The following is a 25273-nucleotide window of genomic DNA, read 5'->3' as shown; positions in this document are numbered from 1 at the left end:
TTTCTAGAAAAGAAAATGTGCAAATAAGTATTCACATTGACTGGCCATATGTTCTATTTCTTAAAAAGTACCATTCTGGGCAGCTGGCATATAGGTTTTAGGACATGGTATGGGGTGTAGAAAAAACTATTTCCCAGTTAAGATCTCAATTTCTTCATCTTCAAAGTGATAAGAAAAACCTAGATAATTAAACCATATTGTTATAATAGAAGTATGAACACTCCAAAAGTCATTTGATTTTGGATTTTTGGTGATTACAATTTAAATTATGTGATGTTCAGGAAAATCACAATAGGCAGAATAATGAATTGCCTAGTTTGAATCAAGTTTGAATCAAGAGGCATTGGAAAATTGTATACTGTCTTCATCTATTGCCCTGTGTAACTCAGTCCATTTCAGAGGGTAAAATTAGGTTTCAGACAGGTGCCTTGTACCAATCTAAGTAGAATTGCTTTTCAGGAAACACTTGGAGAAATTAAGATCATTAAGCAACTAGGTTTTCAAGGGCTCTCTTGTTCAGTAGCAGGCCAAACCCAAAGAAAAGGTAAAGAGAGTAGATGTTGACTAACAAAAAATCTTAAAACAGGATTTGCAATTGGATCAGGAAGTTTGTGAGTAAAGTAACAGGGTTTCCTACTGGAAGTTGCTTTATTTTTTTATTTTATTTTATTTTATTTTATTTTATTTTATTTCGGTCAAGCTGTTCTTTATTTCACGGAGAAGCCGGGGGAGGCGGCTCAGTCTTTCTTGGCAGCAGCTTTCCTCATAGCGGCCAATACGTTGCTCAGCTCCTCCCGCTTCCTCTTGGCGCGGATGTGCGTCCCCACCCTTTTCTTGATAAACTTGAGGGCCCGTTTGTCCTTGGAGACCTTCAGTAACTCCATGGCGCGCCGCTCGTACGGGGCAAAGCCACACACCTCCCGAATCATGTCCCGCACGAACTTGGTGTGTTTCGTCAGACGCCCGCGGCGGCGGCTGTGCCTGGGCTTGCTCACGTTCTTGGTCACCTTGTGGCCCTTGTTGAGGCCCACGGCCATAGGGTAGCGTAGAGCCATGGAAGTTGCTTTAGAAAATAGTTTTTCATTTTCTGACATGACAAGTCCAAGGTTGGTTCAGAAGCTTAGCAAAGTTATCAAGGATCCAGTTACTTCCCATCTTTCTGACCTAGCATCCTCAGTGTCTTGGAAATGCCTCATTTCTAGTCTAAAATTAGTCAATGTAGGGTGGTTATCATAACCAATCACTGGCAAAAGACAATGGGATTACCATAATTGGCTTGTGCTAATTATCCTTTCCTGGGAATGGGTCCCTATTCCCTGAGCAAACTGCTGCCCAACCCAATAGTGGGGTTCTACTGACAAGAAAGAAGGCAGAAGTGACCGTTGGATAGGCAATCACTGTCTCTGCCACAGCAACAAAAAAATTTCTGTCTGGGGACAATTAAAAAATAGTTGAACTTGGTTTAAAAAACATCTCTTCATTGACTGCAATCTACACCAGATTTGGGAAATCAGTATGAGATGCTTCCAAACCAACATATTCTCTTCTTAAATGAGTTTATGACAATCTCAAGGGGGAAATAATCTAATTTTGCTACACATGTTGGAACAAGATTTAGGATGTAACTTGGGCTTCTGGTTTTCATATGAACAGATTGGTAGGCAGAATTTGCAGTAAATCTCAGTAAGAACTTGTTTTAAATTCTAGGAATGATGGGTATCCTCCATCTATTTGTCCTGCCATTAAAATAGGCTATATGCAAGTCCATGAACATCTGCTGTTTCTATATGGATTGAGCCTCTGATGGTCTCATAGGTTGAATGTCCAGCCTCTGAAAAAACTAGTTGGGCAGAGCCAAGATGTAGCTCAAGGATATGGTCAAGTCTTGGCTTTTCTGGAAGGAAAATTGTCTCCACACTCACCACACCTGTTTACAAACCAGAGCGTTGGCACTTCTTTCCTTCCCCACCTGTTTATGGTTCCAAGGAAAGTGACCGCCATGCTTCTGTGTAGGCATACAATGTAGGCTGTGCATAAATAGCACAGAGGGAACAAAGCATTGTGGGTGAACACAGGGCACCCTCATGACCCTCTGCTGGTCTAAATCCAAGAAGATGACCGTTAAAACAACAAACAGATGGTATCCAGGACAAATAACACCCTCATGTGAACTGCCCAAGGAGTCAGGGTCTAGCAGGAGGGAGTGGGCACCCGGCCAGCAAATGCTCTGTTAGATAACACAGCTGTGATTTCAACACCGAGAGGATCTGTTCACATTTAAAACTCAGAAATATCCCAGTGTTTCGCTAGAAAGTCTGTAACTGTAGAAAGCTGCTCATTTTTCCACACTCTTGCAAAAGCAGTGTTGGAGAAAACAAAAGTAGGAGAAGTGAAATTTCTTATTATTACAATAGTGTAATTTTTGCTAGGAACCTGGATGCCAAATCAAAAGGTTAAATGAAGCAAATTTTCCTTAGGCGTGGAGTTGACTGAAGCCCTAATAGGAGGAAACTTCCCTTATTGAGCTCAGAATTGGGTTCTGAAAAGAACCTGCCAGGCTGGTAGTTTTCCTCCTAGATCAAATCCCTTTACTCTCTACTGGGAAGGTGTACGGTCATATATGAAGAACTTTGTGCTGCGGTCCAAGACTAGAGCCCTCAGTTTTGTTTTGACACAAACTTAACCTCATTGGGTCCCTTCTTAAATTAGGACCCACTTGACAGGATTATTAAATATCAAATGAGATAAAGCATTTGAAATGTCAAGCATTTGGTTTGGCAAATAGGGTATTTTTATACATTATTCTCTGGTCATCCTCAAGACATCCTAGAAAAGGAGGAATAACAAAGTATAGTAATCTTACTCATCTGCCACCATCTTTGAACTGAGGGGACGGAGGCTGGTGGAAATTTTGGGGGCTGAAAGTCAACTTGCAAGTCAACAAAAGTGTATGAAGCTTGGCGATGTGTATTTCCTTGTGATTTCCTAAAACATCAAAATGTTAAGTAGTTTAACAAACCACTTAAATTTACACACACAAATACACCAGCATTACATAAAACTGGCATTTCCTGCAGCATTAGAATCAACATAAAAACTATCACTTTCCCTTTCAGACTGGGAGCAGCTGCTGGTCTAGAAATGTGGTGGACAGGACTCTACATCTCGATTTCTCCATCCTGAGACTGCTAAACCATTCCTGTCCAGTACCACAAAATGGAAAGGGAAGAGTGGGATACATCGGGAAGAGAGTTGAGGGGTAAAAAATTGAGTTTATGGCAACTTCATTCTTAAACTACACTTTTCCAAAGAAACAATGTTATCAATGAAGGTTCCGTATGGTTGAAATAAACTTAATTGTCATTTTAACATAGTAAGAGTTAACTTGGCTTCCTGGGCTTAAACTTAGGCACAACTTACAATGTTGTTTCTACAAGGAAATGTATTCTGAGTTCCAAACAACTAATTTATATTTGCACTTCAGGAGCACAACCCACTTGTAAATAAAATTGTAGTGATTGTTTTCTTCAGATATTTTAAATGACCCAAGCAAACAAAAGCTAAAATCCTGTGAACGGTTCATTTGCAAGATCATTAATTGAATGATATGTGCAAATCTATAGTGATTAAACTCATTTGCAAAATAAGCATTATGGTATTGACATTAGTGAAGATTTCAGATCAGAACTTGACCTGAGAGAAATTATGGGTAATTATCTCTGTACAGAATAACCAACATCCTTTTGAGTGTAAAATCATAAGTGTAAAGTATTAACAAATTAATCATCATGACAACTCCAAGAGGTATTATTATTTATATCCAATTTTAACAATAAAGAAACTGAGGCCAGGCGTGGTGGCTCATGCCTGTAATCCCAGCAGTTTGGTAGGACAAGGCAGACGGATCAACTGAGGCCAGGAGTTCAAGACCAGCCTGGCCAATATGGTGAAACCCCATCTCTACTAAAAATACAAAAATTAGCCTGGCATGGTGGTGCACTCCTGTAGTCCCAGCTACTAGGGAGGCTGAGGCAGGAGAATTGCTTGAACCCAGGAGGTGGAGGTTACAGTGAGCCAAGATTGCACTACTGCACTCCAGCCTGGGCAACAGAGCAAGACTCTGTCAAGAAAGAAAAGAAAAGAAAAGAAAAGAAAAGAAAAGAAAAGAAAAGAAAAGAAAAGAAAAGAAAAGAGAGAGAGAGAAAGAAAGAAAGAAAGAAGAGAGAGAGAGAAAGAAGAGAGACAGAGAGAAAGAAAAGAAAGAAAGAAAGAAAGAAAGAAAGAAAGAAAGAAAGAAAGAAAGAAAGAAAGAAAGAAAGAAAGAAAGAAAGAAAGAAAGAAAGAAAGGGAGGTACAGAGAATTAAGTAATTTGTCCAAGGTCAAATGGGACCCCAAGGCATTTTGACACCTTTCACTTTTAATGTCTACATTATATTTGTATTTGAAATATTTTGTATTTGGTTTTCCAAACCAAACTTCTTTAAATATATAACTTCCACTTTTTAGATACAGGCAGTACATGTGCAGGTTTGTTACATGGGTATATCTCATAAATGCTGAGGTTTGGGGTATGACCGATCCCATCATCAAAGTAGTGAGCATAGCACCCAATAGTTTTTCAGCTCTTGGTCCCCCATTTCTCCTTCCCCCATCTAGTAGTCCTCAGTGTCTATTGTTCCCATCTTTATGTCCATGTGTACCCAATATTTAGCTCCAACATAAAAGTGAGAACCTGTGGCATTTGGTTTCCTGAGTTAATTTGCTTAGGATAATGACCTCCAGTTGTATCCATGTTGCTGCAAAGTACATGATTTAATTTTTATTTATGGCATCATAGTACTCCATGGGGTATATGTAGCACATTTTCTATATCCAATCCACTATTGATGGGCACCTAGGTTGATTCCATGTCTTTGCTATTGTGAATAGTGCTGTAATGAATATAGGAGTGCATTTGTCTTTTTGGCAGAATGATTTATCTGCCTTTGGGTATATACCCAGTAATGGGATTGCTGGGTAGAATGGTAGTTCTATTTTAAGTTCTTTGAGAAATCTCCAAACCACTTTCCAGAGTGGCTGAATTAATTTGCATTCCCACCATCACTGTATAGGCATTCCCTTTTCACCACAACCTTGTCAGCATGTTAATTTTTGATGTTTTAATAATACCCATTCTGACTGGTGTGAGATGGTGTCTTATTGTGGTTTTGATTTGTATTTCTCTGATGATTGGTGATGTTGAGCATTTTTTCATGTTTGTTGGTCACCTGTATGTCTCCTTTTGAGAAGTGTCTGTTCATGCCCACTTTTTAATGGGGTTTCTTTGTTGAATTGCCAAAAAAGACTCTTTGAAAGGATTTACCTCTACATAAATAATGCTTATGTATTCAGTTAGTAGACAACTTTTAGTTAGTAGACAACTTTTAGCAGTTAAAATGTATAGCTAGTCCCATTTTACGTTTTTGAAATTAAATGTAAGGTAACCCAAATCAGATGCAGACAGCCTAGATATCTTCATTGCCATTGCACATAGAAAGTGGAAAAGCTACTTAATATCCCCTGAAAATCTATACTATCAGAATTATCCTGGAAAAGCCTGCTTCCAGAGAAGTGGCAGGATAAACAAGAAAGAGAATGGGCTTTGTATTTGCAAAGCTGAGGTCGAAACTCAACTCTGCTACTTCCTGGGCCAAATACTCTAAGCCTATTTTATCTTGTTTGATGAGATACTCTTCATTTTGCAAGGTTTCAGGGAGACACACAATTATCATTAGGCAAGATCTCCCCAGGCCTATGAGTGAGAAGTTTGACCTCTGTCTCTTACCTCACAAAGGTAAAAGCTTCAGCACACATGAAAATACCTTGTAAAATTTGAGACTTTCCATCCAGTATTTTAAGTAGTTGAGCCAAAGCTAAAGTGAGTAGTAGCATTAGATACATAGCTGGGCCTGCGGGTAGGATGGCAGCTTCAGGTCCTCAGACTTTTCAAATGAGAACAGCCAGGCTCTTCTGAAGCACTCAAGGCTCTCTTCTCTCCTCAGTGAATTAGCATACAACCCCTTCCCCTTCAAAGAGAAGACAGCTTATATGAACAGAAGCGGGAGAGCACATAACTCTCAACTACCAAGTAGTAGTTAACAATTTTAGGTACTTACTGTCCTCTTCAAAAATAATTGTATCCCCCTCCTTAACTACAGAAGAGAAATATGAAAAACATGCTAATGATCAGTGCAACTTCTGACTGTGGTGCAATAAACCTATGGCTTACAAGAACTCATCAGTTTATTTACTATTTAAATTTCTTTCATGACATACTGCCCACAGCGTGAAGGATTCTGGAAGAACCTGGAAATTCTAAAATAACAATTGGTGTTGAGTCATGCTAAAAGAAGTTAGAAACGTTTGCAGACTCAAACCAGTTGGAAGGTGGAAGAGGTCTCCCCTCCTTGAGTTAGGGGTCCCCAGGAAGAAGTGCCCTGACTTCTTCCCAGGTGCAAACAAATCTGTGAAAATTTAGTAGTCCCAACAAAATAAATAAACTGGGATCAAATGAGAAAAATCACAAATAAATCTCAAAGAAGGCAAGTGAGAGGGTGAGGGGAGGAGTGTCTTAAGAAATAGAAATCATGCTACATTTAAAGTTTGGTTTCTATTTCTTTCTTATTGAAGATGCAGTCCCCTTAGACTACCAGCAACTCCCAATAACACAAAGGTCCATTTCAGCTCTTATACAACATTTACGGTAAAAGAATCATCTCAACCAAGCTCCTCATTGTACAGATGAGAATCTGATTCCCAGATCTCGGAACTTGATTCATTTTCCCATATGATTTGTCAGCAGGGATCTCACTCATGACTCAACTGGTTTATAAGGTACTTCAAATTTGGAACAGTAGCATGTTTACTTTTCATCCCATATGCAGCTCAGCTCATAGCAGAACAAGTATTGTTATCTTGAGGAAAAGAATAATGTCTTGGCTGTCCACTTACAAGATTTTGAACAATTCTCTACAATTATAAAAATGGTCGAGACCAGCCTGGCCAGCATGATGAAACTCCATCTCTACTAAAAATACAAAAAAATTAGCCAGGCGTGGTGGCACATGCCTGTAGTCCCAGCTACCTGGGAGGCTGAGGCAGGAGAATGGCGTGAACCCGGGAGGCGGAGTTTGCAGTGAGCCGAGATCATGCCACTGCACTCCAGCCTAGCGACAGAGCAAGACTCCGTATCAAAAAAAAAAAAAAAAAAAAAAAGGCAAGTATCCAAGTAACAAGAGCAGCAGCTATGGCACACCTAGGAAAAAACGAAGAGATGCTTTCAAGGACCCATGACGCTACCCGGCAAAGCCTACACAGTGGAATCTTCCAGTCGCTGGAGACAGCCAATAAAGCTGATGGCTTAATCCCAACAATATCTGCTCGGGGTCATGACGCCCTTGAGCACATGGTGGCCCTGGGATGATTTATGATGAGGATATTGCACCAGACCTCAACCCCAAGCAACTGAAGAAACAAGAGGAAAGTCAGGATATCACTTTCAGCTGATGAATACTAAGTAGCTTAATATTATTGAAGCATTATCCAACAACAGAGGCCACCTTGCAAAGGACAACTTTTAAATATAAATGATGGTGCTTATCGAGGTTTGTGCATCGATCTGGACTGAAAGCCAGGAACAAATGATCTTTTACTAGCGCATGTCCTGGGAAACTTTTTTACCCTGATTCAAGGATGTAAGAACTTGTTCAAATGTTTTTGGATCTGACATGGCTCATAATGCCTGCATGCTTTCAAAACTCTGTTATCATCAATAAGCTAGGAAACACCACATACCTGTATCCTTGATGATGTGGTTTAATGGGGACACAGAATGTAGGAGGCACTGGGCTGGACATCTTATATTCCCACATACTCCTTATGACCTATATTCCAAATTGTGTCTTTTAATACAACTAAATATGCTAGGATCGTTTGTTTAAAGATCTGTATCATTTGTTCAAACATTTTTACTTATATAAGAGGCTGTTGTAGTTAGCAAGAAATAGTACCAATATTCGTAATACCTTTACACTTAGGAATCACTCTTACAGAAAACGAAGGTGACTATTTTATTAGAAAACAAAGGCTACATGTTAATACATCACCAGATACAAGAATGCATACCAAAGAGCTGTAAAAAATTGGTCTAAAAACAGAAAAAAGCACAATGACAGACACATGGTATAGCACACCTCTAGGAACCCTGCAGCCCTAATTGGAAATAAATACATACCCACACACACATATGTACAGGTTACATAAGCAAAGATGTCTAAAACAGATTGCAAGAGAAAGATAAACACTCCTACATGTATATGTGTGCCCGTTTTCCTTAAAAACACATAACATGCTTTTCCTTCATTTTACTCAGCTCTGAGAAATTCCTGATCCAAAACTATTTCATGCCTAATACTACAGATACAATATCATAAAGCAAAAGTCTACATTTTCCTAGGAGCTGTTAATTGGAAGTATAAAATGTGTTCTGCATTTTTTTTTTAGTGTAAAATGCACATACATTGTTATATAGTGCTTGTCATTTTAATTGTAACATATTACCAAAAAGCTTTATACACATAGCTTTATACTATTTACATTACAGTAGAGGAATGTCAATGCTACTAGGTGATCAGTGCTTCCAAACTTTTTCAATACTTACACATGGTAGATCTAAATAGTACAATATATTCAAGACTTCTAAGGAATTGTTTTCTCCTCGCTGATAAAGCTCTCCCTGGCTAAAGAAAAGTCCCTGTAGGCAGAGCCTTATCTATTTAATGACTGGCGCCTCCCAGGGGTACTGACACACAAAGTGTCTTCACTGGACCTTACAGTTCTCACTGCCCTTGGGCTCCAGTCCAACTTTGGGGTGGGGGGCGAGTCGGCCTCGCTTGACCCTCAGGCCCTCTCTGGGGCTGTCAGTCGGACTTCTCTCAGGAAGATTATTGACCAGGAGAGATTTCGTGGTGGGTTCTCGGAGGATGGTGTCTGAATCCACTGGGCTCTGCTGAGCAACCTTGACCTGCCACAAAACATCTCTGTTAGAGGTTCAATCACACTCACACTTCCACAACATGAAAAATAAAGCACTATGTCACTAAGTTTTAAATTAAGTTCTTCTTCTCTAGGAGTTATATATAATTGTAGTATTCCCTCTTCCCTGAGAACAGGCCCCATCTAACAGACAAGTCAGGAGGATATCAGGGACAATCTCTAACTAAAGTCATCAGACTTCCCATGGCACCTCTAATGGCAAAGACTATGTCCTATTTACCTACGTATCTCTGGTGCCCACAACATGCTTGACCACATGGTACACGTCCAGTGAATTCCTAAGTGAAAAACCTGCCTCCGTTGTCCTAACTAGCCATTCCTGTTGTTTAAAACAAGCATAACCCAAATGAGTAATACTACCTCCACAGGGTGGAAAATTTTAAAATGACTGAGGACCTGTTCAGGGTATTTTAATCATTCTCCCTTTGTGGCTGGTTGTTTCCATATTGAATTGGGACTAGAGCAGAAGGACAGCTATCTAACAATAAAGTCCAGAAGAATAAATCCCCTCTCAAACATCCTGCCTTTTAAGAGAAAAAGATATCTCAGAAAATTTGAAACTTTAAGTAGACGAGAGAGTGAGGTAACTGGTGAGTGAAGATTTGTTGAAATTGGGTCAGGCTCAGTGGCTCACATCTATAATCCCAGCTACTCAGGAGGCTGAGGCAGGAGGATCACTTGAGCCCAGGAGTTTGAGGCTACAGTGAGCCGCAACAGTGACACTGCACTCCAGCCTGGGGGACACAGCAAGATTTAAAAAAACAAACAAAAAAAAAATTGAAATTTATATAGTAGTGAAAAAAGGTACAGGGTCAAAAAAGAGAAAAAAGAGCAAGAAAAATGAAGTATAGGAAAGCTTCACCTAACCAAAGTTAAAGGCAAGAGTGGAAGATTCAAATAGGAAGATTTTTCAAAGAGAAAGGAGAAGGGCCTCTTGCATAATGGACACAAGGATCTGTGTCCAGCACAGACGCTGGGAAGTAACTACGTGACAGACACTCCCTCAGCAACTGACTTCCAGGGATCTCCTTCTGATGCGAGAAGAAAAGGGAATGAAAATTATTTTCCCATTTATATTCTTTCCATAGGAAGCATGTGGTTTGAAAAAGGCAGTTAAATACTTTTCATTACATGAAACATAGTAAATCCGGCCAACAGATCAAATCCCAGGAAAGCTCACTTCTCCCTCAGAGTGTGTCCAGGACACTGAAAAGACGCAGCCTTGGAAGGTCAGGACTTAATGGAAAATTACCATCCATGGAAAGTTGAAGGAAAAAAATAAAACAGAGTTTTGCTGGTACTTTTTTTTTTTTTTTTAAAGAGAAATAGTGATTCCAAAGACAAGGTTTCCCTGGAACCCACCAGATGTACAAGAAACAAATCTGTAGGTTTGCCATTTAAAAAGAGAAAAAGAGACAGATACCCCACAGGAAATAGAAAGTTTGAGCCTGTAAGACTCTTTATCCCAATCAAATGGCTAATGTCCACTCTTTTTGGCTTCTCCCCTCTAGACTCAATTTCTGATACTGAAGACACTGTAGTTGTGATCAGAATTTAGACTGTGGATTTGACTCTCCTGTTGGTTAGTTAACTTCAGAATGGTCTCTAACCAGACAAAGTCAAATTCACCAAGTATTTAATCTATTAAGATAGTACATCCTCCTAGAATAACACAAAGGAGGGAAAAAAATAGTGCATGCATGCATACTCTAATTGTCTTATAAATGATTCTGCAGTTGCAATAGGGAGAGGGCAAATATGCAGATAGTTCAGTGAAAATGACCCTCACAAGTAGGAAAAAAATGCAAGACCCCCACAAAACTAACATCCACCATCCATGATGGGCTCTACAGCTTACTGGCCGGTCCTCTGGGAACTGATAGCAAAGCCCAGGTTCAGGAGATCAGGTCTACGATTGCTGTCTCCCTTCTTCCCAACAAACGAGGGGTTCCTGAGCTTATCCATCCCAGTGACATAATAGAGAATGATCCTTACCTAATGTGCATTTTGCCCATTTTTTCCCCTTTGAACTTGTCAGATGTCACTAAAGGTCTTGCTAAACGACCTAGGAAACTGTCTCTCATCACCCAGCCAGTCACCTCAAAGGAGAACTCACAACCCTGAGTTTCTAAGCAACCGCTTTGGGAAATAATAACTTGTTCTAGATTTTTAAAACTAAGTGATGAAATACGCTTAACAGATGGGGCAGCAAGCATTTTACAGGGGACTCAGAGAAGGCTGAATTAAATTAAAAATTACTGGGCTAGGTTTTGAAGAGTTTGAATCTAATCACGAAGTCTCTTACAACTGCTCTCAAAAGGCCCCCCTCCACATTTGCAAGTGCACAACATTGCTTAGCAATTCATAACTGCTGGTGCCTACTGCATGTAGTTAATGCACTGAACAAAATCTACGGAAACCATGGTTACTACTCCCTACTCAGCAGATTCAACAGCAGTGAGGAGAGCAGGCCCCCTAGCGTGCAAAGCTCTTTTTCCTAGATAGTAAGTCTGAACGCCACATGCAAACTGCTTTTACCCTCAGTTCTTCACAAAAGAAAAAAAATGACTCGTGATGATTTCATAAGACCATTTCCTAGCATGCCTTTATAAACATCTATTAATACAATCACTTCAGGACATTCACAGTTCCATTCATTCAGTGAATATTTGTTGAATGTCAGACACTGCATTAGACATAAACTATAGATGTAATCAGTAACCTCACAGAACTCGGATTGCAAATCAGAAGACAGATATTTAAACAAGAGATTACAATAAAGTGAGTTACCTAAAAAGAGTGGAGGCACAGAGTACCAGCTGTATGTCATGGTTTTCTGTTCTAAGAGAGTCAGAAAAATACTTCATTTGACCTCCATAAGTGTGAGACAAATAGGAATGGATGTTACTTTTTACTGAGGTTTGGGAAAGGGTGGCTCCCAGTCGCCCTTCTAAGAAAATGGCATGGCCCATATCAGGACCCTAAACCTGACTCCTCCTGTATCCAGTATCCAGTAGATATCTTGTAGCTGATAGCTTTGGACAAGTTTGGTAGCTCCACTGTTTAGAGGCACTAGTTGCTTAAAGGAGAAGCTGTTCTCATGTTCATTGGAAAGTCAGTACATTCAGTATATTAAATATATATTCTCCAGTATATACTTCAGTATTTTGTTGTTGGCAGCATGCAAAAGTTAAATCCAAATGTGAGTGAGAGAGAGAATTTGGTAGGGGAGGGGAGAAAAAATTGCACAAAATGGTAGAATATTTCTAATAAGAGTAACAAATGGGTCCACTTCAGTGAAAGAAAATCTCAGATCATTCTTCTTCATACTTGAATAAAAATTTTATTATAATGTATTTATTATAATCATAATGTATATTATTCATTACTAAGTATAACTCCTTAATGCTTATAGCTCTTATACATCAACAAAAACAAATTTGCAAACCTGTTGTTGTGATGTTCAGATTAAGAAATCTAAATATATTGTACTCTTTAGATCGCCCACATGTAACCACCAATGTGTTCACATTTGGTATCCCAAATCCTAAGAACGTGTTTGCTCACTTATGAATTATCACATTACACAAATAGGGGTTATTACACTTTCAAAGCTTTGTTTTCTGGTTCAAGGTTATCAGATCGCATACTTGATCAAACTCTGACAAGTGAGCAATCAAGGTAAAATCACAGACTGTTCAAACTCTTTGAAGTTATTCCAGCAACTTCCAAAAATATTCCCCTAGTCCCCAGTCTGACAAACACTGGTATCGTAGAAAGATCAAGACTGTGGAGGTGAGAGGAAGAGGAAGCAGGGGTTCACACTGGGAGGTTAAATCTTTATGAGTCTCACGATTTTCACTCTTTTATAATACCACTTACTGTGAGACTTCAATAAAATGAGAAAGATAAATAAAATGCATATACTATGCATACTTAAATGGTAGCTGCTGGTATGGATCACAGTAACAGGAATAAAGATCTGTTAAGCAAATATTCTCTATGCTCTACATAACATCTTCTGGGACGTTGTAGGGTGCACAGAGGTCACTAAGATCCTTTTGATCCTCAACAATCAAAATAGAGAAAGAAATCCATAAACAGAGTTCCTTTCGTTAGATATCTATTGAAATATGTGCTTCCTTTTTTAAAAGAAAGTAAAGGATTAATAAAAACAATAAAAAATTCGCAGCTGGAGGCAGGTAAGTGAGAGTAAAGTTTGAAACTAATACCAGTGGCAAAAAGGAAAATTACCTCTTCAAATCCTTCATCAGTAACACCTGAAACTTTCTTAGAAATCCACCGAGTTTTTAATGTAACAATGCCATTTTCCGTCAAACTACGTATAAATGGCCTGTTGACTCAAGCATGAGATCATGTACCCTGATACTGTAATGCTCACCCGGTCACTTGCTCACTACTGACTGACTGACACCACACCAAGAAGGTCAGACTTTTTGAAAGGGCTCCTGAATCAGGGGGTGCAGTGTCCAATCCTCACCCAGGTAATACTGCAATTTTCTGGATCTCAAACAGTAGATGGATGTTGACGGTAGTTTACCTTTTGTGATCTGCTGCCACCAGCTGTTGGTTTGGAGGACTCTGCAAGATTTTCTTTGCCGAGACTCAGTGGGGATAGCGCTAACTTCTGTGCAGCCAGGCGGGGGCTGGTCCGGGTTGCCATGGTTGTTCTCCGCAGGATATATGGGCTAGTCTTTCCTGTCGGGATGTCAGCAAACCCTAAGGGCAAAAAAGCTAACTGTCAGCACTGCTAGGTCCAATTCTATCTACAATGGAAAAGATATTCATTAGGTGGTTTTAACAAGGATAATGTAAACTCCAAAAAATACTTTGTCCTAGCCACTTTGGTCAATGGATTACACTTCACAGTTGCTCTGGGAGTCACCAAATTGAATCAAGTAACAAACAGGTTTTTTCTTATTAGAAACATAGAAAATAACAATGGGAAAAGAAGGGGAAAATAATACTACACAGAAAAAGTTTTTTCTGCTTCTATCTTCTACATGGATGTTTTCCTTTGCATTTTTCTAAGATCTAAAGAATGCCAGCAGGCCTTATCGTAAAATTGGGTTGGGGGAAAAAGGAGAGTACAATGCAAAAATAAAATATATATATAAAAGAAAGGCAAGTGCTTGTTTAAAGGGGGAAAATGTAAAATGGTAACAGCTACTTCAGGCGAGCACTCTAATGTAGGTGGGAGGAGAGAAACTGACCTTCCTAAAGGTGACTTCACCCTCACTCGGGTTGTCTCTTTCCACAAAAGAAAGTGACATGACTTTTGATGACCCAGGAAAGAAAGTCAATCCCAGGGATACTAAGAGTTAATGTATCAACACACACTCCAGAACTGCATTCAGGGCTAACTAAAGCAGCATTTGTTTTTGTTTTTCACACACTACATATAAAAATTACCAGTGAAAGATAGATAACTATTTTGGGGCTAGAGTTACTCAGAACAATGCTTTTCAAACCATCTATGGCACAGAATCAGTTTAGATATTTGGGGGCGGAAGGGGGTCAAAGAATTTCCAATCTGCTGTGGAATAATATTTTTGTATAATATAATGAGAACAAATCAATAGAAAAAATGATATGTGCTTGGATGTTACAAAAATATCAAGTTGCTATGAAAATTTCTAAAGTCCTACTTAATTACAATACATTGTTTCAATCAGGAACCAATAACAAACAGTTCCTAGACTGGCACCAGTCCTTGGGCCAGACTTGGGAGAAAACCAAGTTTAAAAAAACAAAACAACGTGTAGTCAGTGGCTCCAGCCAGGAGGCCAGCACCACAGGGTGGACCCTCCAGCTCACCTGCTAGCTAGGTCAGACATGACCAAAGGGTAGGAAACCCTGAAGGGCGTCCTTGATTTAACCATTTTTTTCAGCATTCAAATAACAAATTCTAAAGAGATTTTAGACAGTCATTTTACCAATCTACCAGCTCTTTTGTTAATATGACACAAATAATGAGATCCCCGAGGAAAATATATGCCTCATCCATTTAAAAGCAGACTATTGTTTATGAACATCAATGAGATTATTGCACAATAATGTAAAAAAGCAAATACTTTTGTCTTTTTATATGTGAACCATTACATGGAATTTCAAAAGAACACAAATAATTTTGTTTTAAAATTAGGCATACCTTTCTTTACAACTTCGGGAAGTCCCTCTGGCTCAAACTGAGTACCTTCTGTGTCTTCTGCAGGGTGAATACCACTCATGACTGCTTTCTTGCTTTTTTTAGAAAAGGTCTCTGGAGTAGAAGGTGTTGGTCCTCTACCATTCTCCCATATCCCACTGGACCTTTGCCTCTTGCCTGAAGCTTTTTTCTGGCCAGATGATAACCTCTTTTCAGCAGCAGAAAGGATTGGAGATGGTCCTGGAACAACTGGATCTAGCAAAGGAGACCCTCGGGAATCTGGTTTAGATTGCTGTGAACAGAGATGGGCCACTTGTGTCTCTAACATCTCTTTAGCTTTCTCTAACTTTTCGTGGCTTATAAGCAAGGAACAGTACTTATCCAAGTATTCGTCTGCCTCCTTGGTTTTTTCTTCAAGAGCCTCTTTTAGTTCTTTGATCTCAGTAGTTAATTCATCGACCTTGATATCCATAACAGTACCTGTCCAAAGTAAAGCAACACATCATGTGTGACTTGATGCTTCTCTAGTTAACAATGGGCATCGTGAAGCAGATAATCTTAGACGTGTTCTTTCTTTGATTTTTTTGAAGAGGTAGGGGAGATATATCAGTATATGTTCTTATAGTTCAAACAACTCTTGTTTGGGAGGTATCATATCACATCAATGTATTCTAGGCCTGTGACATTCCTTGGGACAGCTTAAATAAAACCCACCAAAATCTCAAACTCGTATTTCAGTCAACTCACTAAACTTTCTTGTAACGCCAGTTATGTGCAATCAAATAAATCCATTTTTTACATCCTTATTTTCCCCAGTCCATTCTGTCTACCATAAGTGGATGAACAGAAGTCAGTAAAGATTATGAAGCTTCTGTTGTATGGCTTTGGGAGACAAGATTCTAACAAATGATCAGGCAAATTCCAAAAAACCTCTGAAAGTATTTGAAGACAAGGCAGGGTCTGACGAAGAAGGGTTTAGGGGAACACTATAAAGGTGGGAATCTTGGTCAACTTGTAGCTGCCGTGGGTGTTATTAAATCCATTAGAAAAATCCCCTGAAGCCCCAATCTACCCTGAGCACTGTTTCCAACAGGGAAGACTGTTGACCCACACCCTACCATGCTACAGACCAGGGAAGCCAGTCAGATTATGCTTGTCATCATCTATCCACACAGTAAGCACATGGCACTCCAGGGGCATAAGTGGATAAAAGTGACAATGAGAGTTATCATTTCTTTCCTTTTCTATTTTCCCACACAACTAAAAATATGCCTCCCACCCTTACCTGTTCCCTTTAGTTGACCCATACAATGGACTGAGGATAACCAGAATCAGCTATTTATAAATTACCAAAGCCAACTCTGATGCCAATCTTTTGACAAAGAAACCACGCAGCTGAACATCAACATGAAAAACTCTTCTTAGAATGGCTCATGAGGAAAAAGTACCACCAGGGTTTTTTTGCATGTTTTACAGAACAGAAGATGCGATAATTCTATTTCAAAATGGCTTCATTCAGGTCAAGCATGGTGGCTCCTGCCTGTAATCCCAGCACTTTGGGAGGCCGAGGTGGGCAGATTGCTTGAGCCTAGAAATTCAAGACCAGCCTGGGCAACATGGAAAAACCTTGTCTCTACAAAAAAATACAAAAATTAGTCGGGCGTGGTGGCGCCTGCCTACATATCTCCAGCTACTCGGGAGGCTGAGGTGAGAGGATCCCTTGGAGGTCGAGGCGCCATGAGCCATAATGGCACCACTGCACTCCCGTCTGGGTGACACAGCAAGATCCTGTCTCAAAACCAAAACAAAAAAAGGCTTCATTCTGAGTTCTATAATGATCCCAAGATAAGCACAAAATTCAGAAATTGGAAAATGGATTAATGGTAAAAAATCAGCACTCAGTAATAGAACACAGCACTAAAAATAGTTCCTAAGCACGCACACCATGTGTTATTCCACTATTGGAAAAGAGTGCTGGCTAGCTGATGTGCCCCAGTTAACACCCACCTGTTTTCTGCTTCTCCTGTGCAGCTTGAAGTTTAGATAGTTCTTTCTGCAATATCTCCTTTTCCTCTTCCAGTTGTTTACAGGATTTGATCAACAACTTTATTTTCCCCTGGGCACGTTCATTTTCCTTCTTCAACTGATTTACATATTTCAGATTGTCCATCTACAAAATGAAAGTAATTCCATTTAAAAACTTGAATTTCTTTTTATAAGTATATGGAAAAATAATTATGAGATATAAGATTCATATATTGTAAATTTAAGAATTATTAGATTCAATACAAAACATCTAAAGATGCGCAAAACCATTCACCTTCTCTACTCAGTTTCCTAAGTCTCCCCAGCTGAGAATGTGGTTTTGTCATTCTCTTTCTTAGTATCACAAGTATAAACTATGGTTCCTGAGATGTCTATACTAAGTGCCCATTATGTCTATATTTATCCAGTGGGAATCACACTGGATTACTGGGCAGGGGAGACAAGGAACACATTCTTGGTGGGTCCAAAATTCTCAATGAGACAATTGTGTTCCCATTTGTAATCGCACTGTTACAGTTTCAATACCTGCCTTGGTATTTGTTTTAGCTATACCACGTGAAGGCCAAATGATATTAGAGCTCACTATACAAATTTAGATTGTATTATGGCTTGAGTAGAAAGACAATAGAATGGTGGGAGAATTGTGTCCTCATATACTTCTCAGTGGTACAAGTTCATATTCTTATTCATAATTCCCAAATCAAAAAAAGAGCTATGAAAATGATTTAGAGGCAAAACCCAACCTGAACAGATATTAAAGGTGTTTACAGTCTTTATTAATTTATTTATTTATTTATTTTTAAGACAAGATCTCCCTCTGTCACCTAGACTGGAGTGCAGTGGCACCATCATGGCTCACTGCATGACCTCCTGGGCTCAAGCAATCCTCCCACTTCAGTCTCCCACGTATCTGGGACTATAGGTATATGCTATCACAACCATTTTTTTTTTCTTTTAGAGATGGGGTCTCACTATGTTGCCCAGGCTGGTCTCAAATTCCTGGCCTCAAGTGATCCTCCTGCCCTGGCCCCCCAAAGTGCTGGGATTCTAGGCATGAGTCATCACAGCTGGCCCAGTACGTATAGCCTCTATTTATCCTGCCTTGTGAGACTATCCACACATTTTGCTGCAGAAATATGAATTTGATTATGCAATATTATAGCAGATCCCACTGGGATATTATATATGGCATATGCATTATATTATGTAATATATTTTAAAATGCAGAATTCTAAAACCATCTGATATGGCATCATGAATTTCCTAAGAACGACCAAACAGCAGTAGGAGGAGGAAAGGGAATGGGGATGGGGGATGGAGAAGAACCCAGTACCATATTCGTATTGCAAGTAGTTGTTAGAGCTTGGATCTCATCTTTATATTTCATCTTGAAATTATTTATTAGTAACGATGCAGTAAACCTTACCCTTTCAGAACTCGCTACTTCTGATTCCAATCACAAATGAATTAAAGACCCATTTAATTCTATTTCAACAGTGCTACTTATTTCTATTATTAAGCCCAGCATCTCATTTTGTACCAGAAGAACATCATTAATTATTAATGTGATTTTGAATTTTACTACTTTGTATTTAATTGATAAATTTCCTTTACCTTGATAGTTGTATGAGAGCCATAAACATAATAAATTTATACCTAGTTTTCTGTTTGTATATATTCAATTAATGTCAAAATTTTAAAAATATAATCGTCTTCTAAGTAAAACCTTTGCTGGAAGATATTTATTACCCAGGTTCACTATTACACACTGTGGGTATTCATCTTACAAAAAATATCTGTAGGAATCAAAACACCTCCTTTTCCAGGTAGAATTATAGTGGTACCATCTTGAGACTAGCAATCCTGAGATTAGGGTTCACCTTCACTCTTCCTTAAAAAAAAAAAGCTCTATGATCCTTGCATGAAGAGGAAGAGAAAAATATCCACACATGTCTGCCTGACCAAGGTGCTCTGCCACACTTCGATCTCACCATAAGCCACAGGAGGGTGAATATGGTGACAGTGAAGTTGGAAGACAGCTCGTTCAAGACTTTGGAATTGCCCATCGGACTGTTTTCTATAGCTTAAGAGGCCTGCCCTCATCTGCTGTGTGGCTGCATCTTCAAATCTATCTCAAGAAGTCTTTAACATCCTCTAGTTTGAGAGGATGCATGAGGCAACGGATAGCTTATTCAAGCTATGAGACTGTAGATCACCCACTGATTTTTTTTTTAAGATAACTCAGCAGGGAACTGATGAATGACATTATTTTTGACTACCAAAAATTTTCATAAAATGAAAATGAAAATATTTAATGCAATACCATTAAAATCACTACCACCTGTATAAACCATTCAAAATCATAAAGCAAAGAAAAGTGAACACACCTTGGTTTTCTTCAATTCCTCCAAAGCCTCAGTAGTAGCTTTCAATGAATTATTGAGCTCTTCTTTACTAGACTTTAAAAGGTCCATCTCCAACTTCTGTGAAGTGAGACATTCTTCTTTAGAAGTCAATTTCTCTCGATATGTATGGATTTCTATTTCATACTAGAGCAAAACAAATGAACAACAACAACAAAAAAAAACGTTACTTTAGCCAGTAGGCACAGCCAAAAAAACAAAATTGTAAGAAAAACAAAAAACGGCCGGGCACTGTGGCTCACGCCTGTAATCCTAGCACTTTGGGAGGCCAAGGTGGGCAGATCACGAGGTCAGGAGTTCAAGACTAGCCTGGCCAACACGGTGAAACTCCGTCTCTACTAAAAATACAGAAATTAGCTGGGCGTGGTGGCGGGCGCCTGTAATCCCAGCTACTCAGGAGGCTAAGACAGGAGAATTGCTTGAACCCAGGAGGCGGAGGCTACAGTGAGCCAAGATTGTGCCACTGCACTGTAGCCTGGGCGAAAGAGCGAGACTCAGTCTCAAAAAAAAAAAGAAAAACAAACAAAAAACCCCTGCCTTTCCAAGGACTATTTTGACTTTGCAACTCTCCTATTATTCTACTCCAAAATGGAAATAATACCTTTTTAAAAAATCAACTGGGCCGGGCACTGTGGCTCACACCTGTAATCCCAGCACTTTGGGAGGCCGAGGCGGGCGGATCACGAGGTCAGGAGATCAAGACCATCCTGGCTAACACGGTGAAACCCCATCTTTACTAAAAATACAAAAAATTAGCCGGGCATGGAGGTGGGCGCCTGTAGTCCCAGCTACTCAGGAGGCTGAGGCAGGAGAATGGTGTGAACCCGGGAGGCGGAGTTTGCAGTGAGCCGAGATCGTGCCACTGCACTCCAGCCTAGGCAACAGAGCGAGACTCCATCTCAAAAAAAAAAAAAAAAAAATCAACTGATATAAGAGGGACCTGGGGAAAAGATCGTGAAGTTAATATGAGACCTTTTATAAAATTATATAGCACAGTAATAACCCAGAATATTTACTTTTTTGGGGAAAAAAAAAAGCCTTACCATGATCAATACACTCTCCAGCTCCCCCAGTAACCAAACCCCACATTTCACCTGTTTGTTTGTGTCCAAAAGCAAAGCCTGATGTTTCTTTTCAGCTTCATGAAGCAGTAGCTGATATTCAGCTATTTCCTCTCTCACTTTCCCTTCCTTTTCCACCTGGTCCTTCTGCATGCAATCCAGGCTCTTCTTCAATTCACTATTTTCCAGTGTGAGCTCCTTCAATTGATCCTAAACAGAAAAATAATAATGAAATCATAATAGCACTTCCTCACAATTAAGAACCTGGAAATATTTTTAGGAAATAACGAGTACTGTGTGGAAAAAAAATTGTTTATGGGCAAGATAAAATCTGTACAGGGCCGGGCGCGGTGGCTCAAGCCTGTAATCCCAGCACTTTGGGAGGCCGAGACGGGTGGATCACGAGGTCAGGAGATCGAGACCATCCTGGATAACACGGTGAAACCCCGTCTCTACTAAGAAATACAAAAAACTAGCCGGGCGAGGTGGCGGGCGCCTGTAGTCCCAGCTACTCTGGAGGCTGAGGCAGGAGAATGGCGTGAACCCGGGAGGCGGAGCTTGCAGTGAGCTGAGATCCGGCCACTGCACTCCAGCCTGGGCTACAGAGCGAGACTCCGTCTCAAAAAAAAAAAAAAAAAAATCTGTACAGAATAGTGTTATAATTCTTAGCAATGTATTCACTTTTAATTGTGACTTCACCTCCAATGGTACTTTCCTCTGCTCCAGCCCAACCACTTCGCTAGGTCATATTCAGAGACCACAGAAACCCTGAAACCTTGAATTCAAATAAACCACTCTGGGATCACATCTTCCAATGCTTCCAGCCTTGTTTATTAAAGTACTTCCATTGCAATAATTCCTGACCTCATCAACAGAACCACTACCATCTTCATACCAAATCCCCTCTGGCCTTGCATTTTCTTCCTTGACCAGCTCAGACCCCAGTTCTGTCACTGTAAGAATTTCCTGCCAAATATCCTCCAATCTTTTGCCCCATCCCTTCACTGTGAAGAACTGGCCAGATTCCAACCCTGGAAGCATTTGTCTTCTCCATGCCTGACCCCGAGCAGCTGTCTCTGTATGTTTCTGTATGTGTGGTGTCTACTTCCTCATCTTCAATTATTCAACCTGCTCCAATCGATTCGTCCCAGCTTTTCCTAAAAATGCTTTTCATGGCATCATCAACCTCCATGCTATAAATTAAAGGCTCGCTCTTCTGAGCTCATCTCAATCAACCTCTAAGTAGTATCTGGGGCTGCTGACCACTCCTTCCTTTTGTTGTTGCTGTTGTTGTTGTGATTGTTGCTGTTGCTGTTGTTGTTGTTTGGTTGGTTAGTTTGGCTTAGTTTTCTTGAGACAGGGTCTCACTCTGTTGCCCAAGCTGGAGTGCAGTGGCACAATCATGGCTCGCTGCAGCCTCAGTCTCCAGGGCTCAGGTGATCCCCCACCTCAGCCTCCCAAGAATGCACCACCACGTCTGGCTAATTTTTTTGTATTTTTTGTATAGACAGAGTTTTGCCACGTTGCCCAGACTGGTCTTGAACTTCTGGACTCAAGCTATTAGCCCACCTCAGCCTCCCAAAATGCTGGGATTACAGGCATGACCCACTATACCCAGACACTCCCTCCCTCTTGAGACACTCCTTCCTCTTGATTTCCAGAACATGACACCTCCCTGGTTTGCCTCATCAAGCCTTCTCTCTGTTTTCTTTGCTGGCTCTTCTTCCTCCATCTCACCTTGTGTGCTAGAGTTCCTTCAGGCTAGGCCCTTAAGCCACCTTCTCTTCTCCATCATTTTCTACCATTCCCGTAATTTCTAAACACTCCCTATATGTTGAACTAGCCAAGTGAATATTCCCACCCCAAATCTTTCCTACCCTCTCCATATCCTTCCTACCCCTCCAATCTTTGTGCATGTTATTTTCCATCTGGCTCCAGCCACAATGGTTTACTTTCAATTTCTAAAAAACATACAAAGATCGTTCTAGTCTCAGAGCTTTGACCACACTGCTCTCTAGACCTAGAAGGCTCCCCACTCTGCCTGTTTGTTGCCTAGCTGACTCGTCATCTTGCAGGTGACATCTGCTGACCACCCTATCTAAATCTGCTGACCACCCTATCTAAATTAGGTTGTTTCCTACCCTGATCCCCACATCCCAATTATTCCACAGCAAAGAATCTTATTTGTTTCATTTATAGTATTTATCCGCTTATGATTGTTACATGTTGCCTATTTCATGATTTAATATGTGTCTAGACTCTAAGCTATACCAGTGCAGGAAATACAGGATAGTTATGGTTCAGCAGTCTATCCCCTGACCTTACTAGCACTTATTATTTACAGAATGAATAAATGAATGAATAAAGCCAATGCAAACTAACACACTCATATGTATGGGCCTGAGGCCAAACTACTCCTCTCAGTAGTGCTTACACATGAAATACAATAATGACGCACTTGGGAGACTCCCAAGCTACTCAACACCAAAAGAGATTTCAGCAGACGCAATACACAAATAGCATTCGGAGGAACTCCTTCCATGCAGTATGGCCAGAATATTCTCTAAGTCCATTCCTGAGATTCAATGCCAAAACCTTTTTTCATAAATACTATATTTAAAGAAAACAACAAATTTCTCCAACTCTTTATACAGAATATTACATATATCATTTCAAATTTCTGTCATTATTCAGGGTCGCAATCATGACTATCTTATTTTGCTGTTCTTTACTACTCAGGAATGAAGCTGCATGAGGACTAAACAGCTATAGGGAAGTTTATAATTTAATCAGGTATGACAAACAGGTTTCATTTCATCTGCCAGCTCTCCCTGCATGGTAGCAGCTACCCAGGACACAGTGTTAGGAGACTCAGGAGAAAGGGAGGGTATGAATTAGCAATATCTGCTATGGAAATGGCATTGGGCAGTGGCAGCCCAAGTGCTATAGATGTGCCACATTAACCCTGCCTAAAACTGTGACTTTAGTTCTGTTACTCTGCTAGTTCTTAGCAGATCAATGAATGTGTTTCTAGCAACATTCTAGCCTGTAATCTGTAGCAAGCTAGGAGAGCAGATAAACTTGTTGAAAGCAGCATGAGATCTACTTCTGATGTGCATTAATGTGGTACAAGGGTCCTCTTCTATGAAAACGTATTTGGGCTCTGAGACAGATATTTTCATGTGTTCAGAGGCTTCTCATGACTCCTTGTGGGCTCATGATAGTGCTGGATGGTAGAGATTACTACAAATCTGATTATGACATAAGCACAGGGTTATTTTTTTCAAGAGCTAAAAATAGGTAAACTACAGAAGGTCTTACAGAAACCAACAAGGAGAGTGCGCACAACGAATTAACACATCATAACATTTGTCACAAAAAACTTACTTTGCTGCTCTTTATTTCTTCCAACAGTAACTGTAACTCTCCAGTTAGCCTATTTTTCTCTCCACTGAGTTCTTCTTGCAGCTCTGCTGTTTTCTGTGCCATCTCATGCATTTCCCTCTGCAGCTCAGTTTCCTTTGCAGTCATTGTGTTTACCTGAAATTTCATCTTTCATTAGAATCTGCTTTTTGGTGGTGTGTTTTGATCAGATTAATCACTCTGATACAACATATCTGTGCCATTTATTAGCCTTCAATCATAAAATGGAAGTTGGCTAATGCCCCCTTTACTAATCCACTCAACTCAACATGCTCAAAACCTACTGGTAAGTTTACCTTTTCTTCCCAGAAAAGATTTAATAGAAGAATAGCAATAAGGGAAGGAATGACAAGGAAAGATAATGTTGCTAAGTCTTAAAATCTTTCACAAAGGTATTAATTTGAATCAAACTTAAACATCAGAGATTATCATACCAGGCAGTATCTTGGTTTATCAGTTCTTGGATCTCTACTAATCCCCCAGTGCCATACTAATCTGCGAGAAACATGCTTATGATTAGTGAAAAACAGTTAAAAAACCTACTGTTTGCATTTGCCCCTTGAAGTGAAATAGCGTGGTATGGTTTGTCTCATCATCTCTATACTAATCGCCATCTCTTGCAAGGTATACAAAACCCCGAAATTCTCAGAAAATACAGGGTGGAGATGAATTGCATTTTCTAGATACTCCTTTTTTTCCTTTAATATTTGTTCAGCAAAAATTAAATGTGACAAAATCACTTTCCTAGATCACTAAGTAAGCTCACTGGGCCAAAACTTAATTTTTCTTTAATAATTGAGCCTCTTGATGGCAGATCTTCCCTTTAATCACCAACTAACACAATAGAAGGCTGCACAAAGACAAGGTATAAAAGAGGGACTGAAAGCACGAAATCCCCAAGATGCACCCCAGAAGCCATGAGTGCTCTGTTGCTTATAAATCTATCAGTATCTTGGCCGGGCACGGTGGCTCAAGCCTGTAATCCCAGCACTTTGGGAGGCCGAGACGGGCGGATCACGAGGTCAGGAGATCGAGACCATCCTGGCTAACACGGTGA

The 25273-nt window shown here is 39.9% G+C and overlaps 2 protein-coding genes across 4 annotated transcripts in view; both read right to left on the bottom strand.

Annotated features, from left to right (window-relative positions):
- Nucleotides 1-647: 647 nt before the first annotated feature.
- Nucleotides 648-1077, bottom strand: LOC114680572 (large ribosomal subunit protein eL36). Its single transcript, XM_077986748.1, has one exon. The coding sequence runs from the start codon at nt 1053-1055 to the stop codon at nt 738-740; it is 318 nt and encodes a 105-aa protein (XP_077842874.1). The 5' UTR covers nt 1056-1077; the 3' UTR covers nt 648-737.
- Nucleotides 1078-8085: 7008 nt separating this feature from the next.
- CENPF (centromere protein F) overlaps nt 8086-25273 on the bottom strand; it is a 59633-nt gene continuing 42445 nt past the window's right edge. For 2 of the 3 annotated variants that reach the window (XM_015116316.3, XM_077986861.1), the window contains 7 exons: nt 24181-24333; nt 20827-21003; nt 19697-19858; nt 17271-17433; nt 15267-15743; nt 13656-13834; nt 8086-9062 (listed from right to left, as the gene is read on the bottom strand). In XM_015116316.3, the coding sequence (XP_014971802.3) occupies nt 8859-9062; nt 13656-13834; nt 15267-15743; nt 17271-17433; nt 19697-19858; nt 20827-21003; nt 24181-24333 (1515 nt within the window). In that variant the 3' untranslated portion in view covers nt 8086-8858. The remainder of the gene's footprint in view (nt 9063-13655; nt 13835-15266; nt 15744-17270; nt 17434-19696; nt 19859-20826; nt 21004-24180; nt 24334-25273) is intronic. The other variant, XM_077986869.1, reaches the window with a different exon arrangement.

Source organism: Macaca mulatta, chromosome 1 (assembly GCF_049350105.2).
Source record: "Macaca mulatta isolate MMU2019108-1 chromosome 1, T2T-MMU8v2.0, whole genome shotgun sequence".
NCBI lineage: Eukaryota > Metazoa > Chordata > Mammalia > Primates > Cercopithecidae > Macaca > Macaca mulatta.
Note: the sequence above shows the minus strand (reverse complement) of the source record. Positions and strands in the feature narration are given on the sequence as shown.

Coding starts and splice junctions, on each gene's coding strand:
- LOC114680572 (XM_077986748.1), bottom strand. CDS start 1,055: ATGGCTCTACGCTACCCTATGGCCGTGGGCCTCAACAAGGGCCACAAG.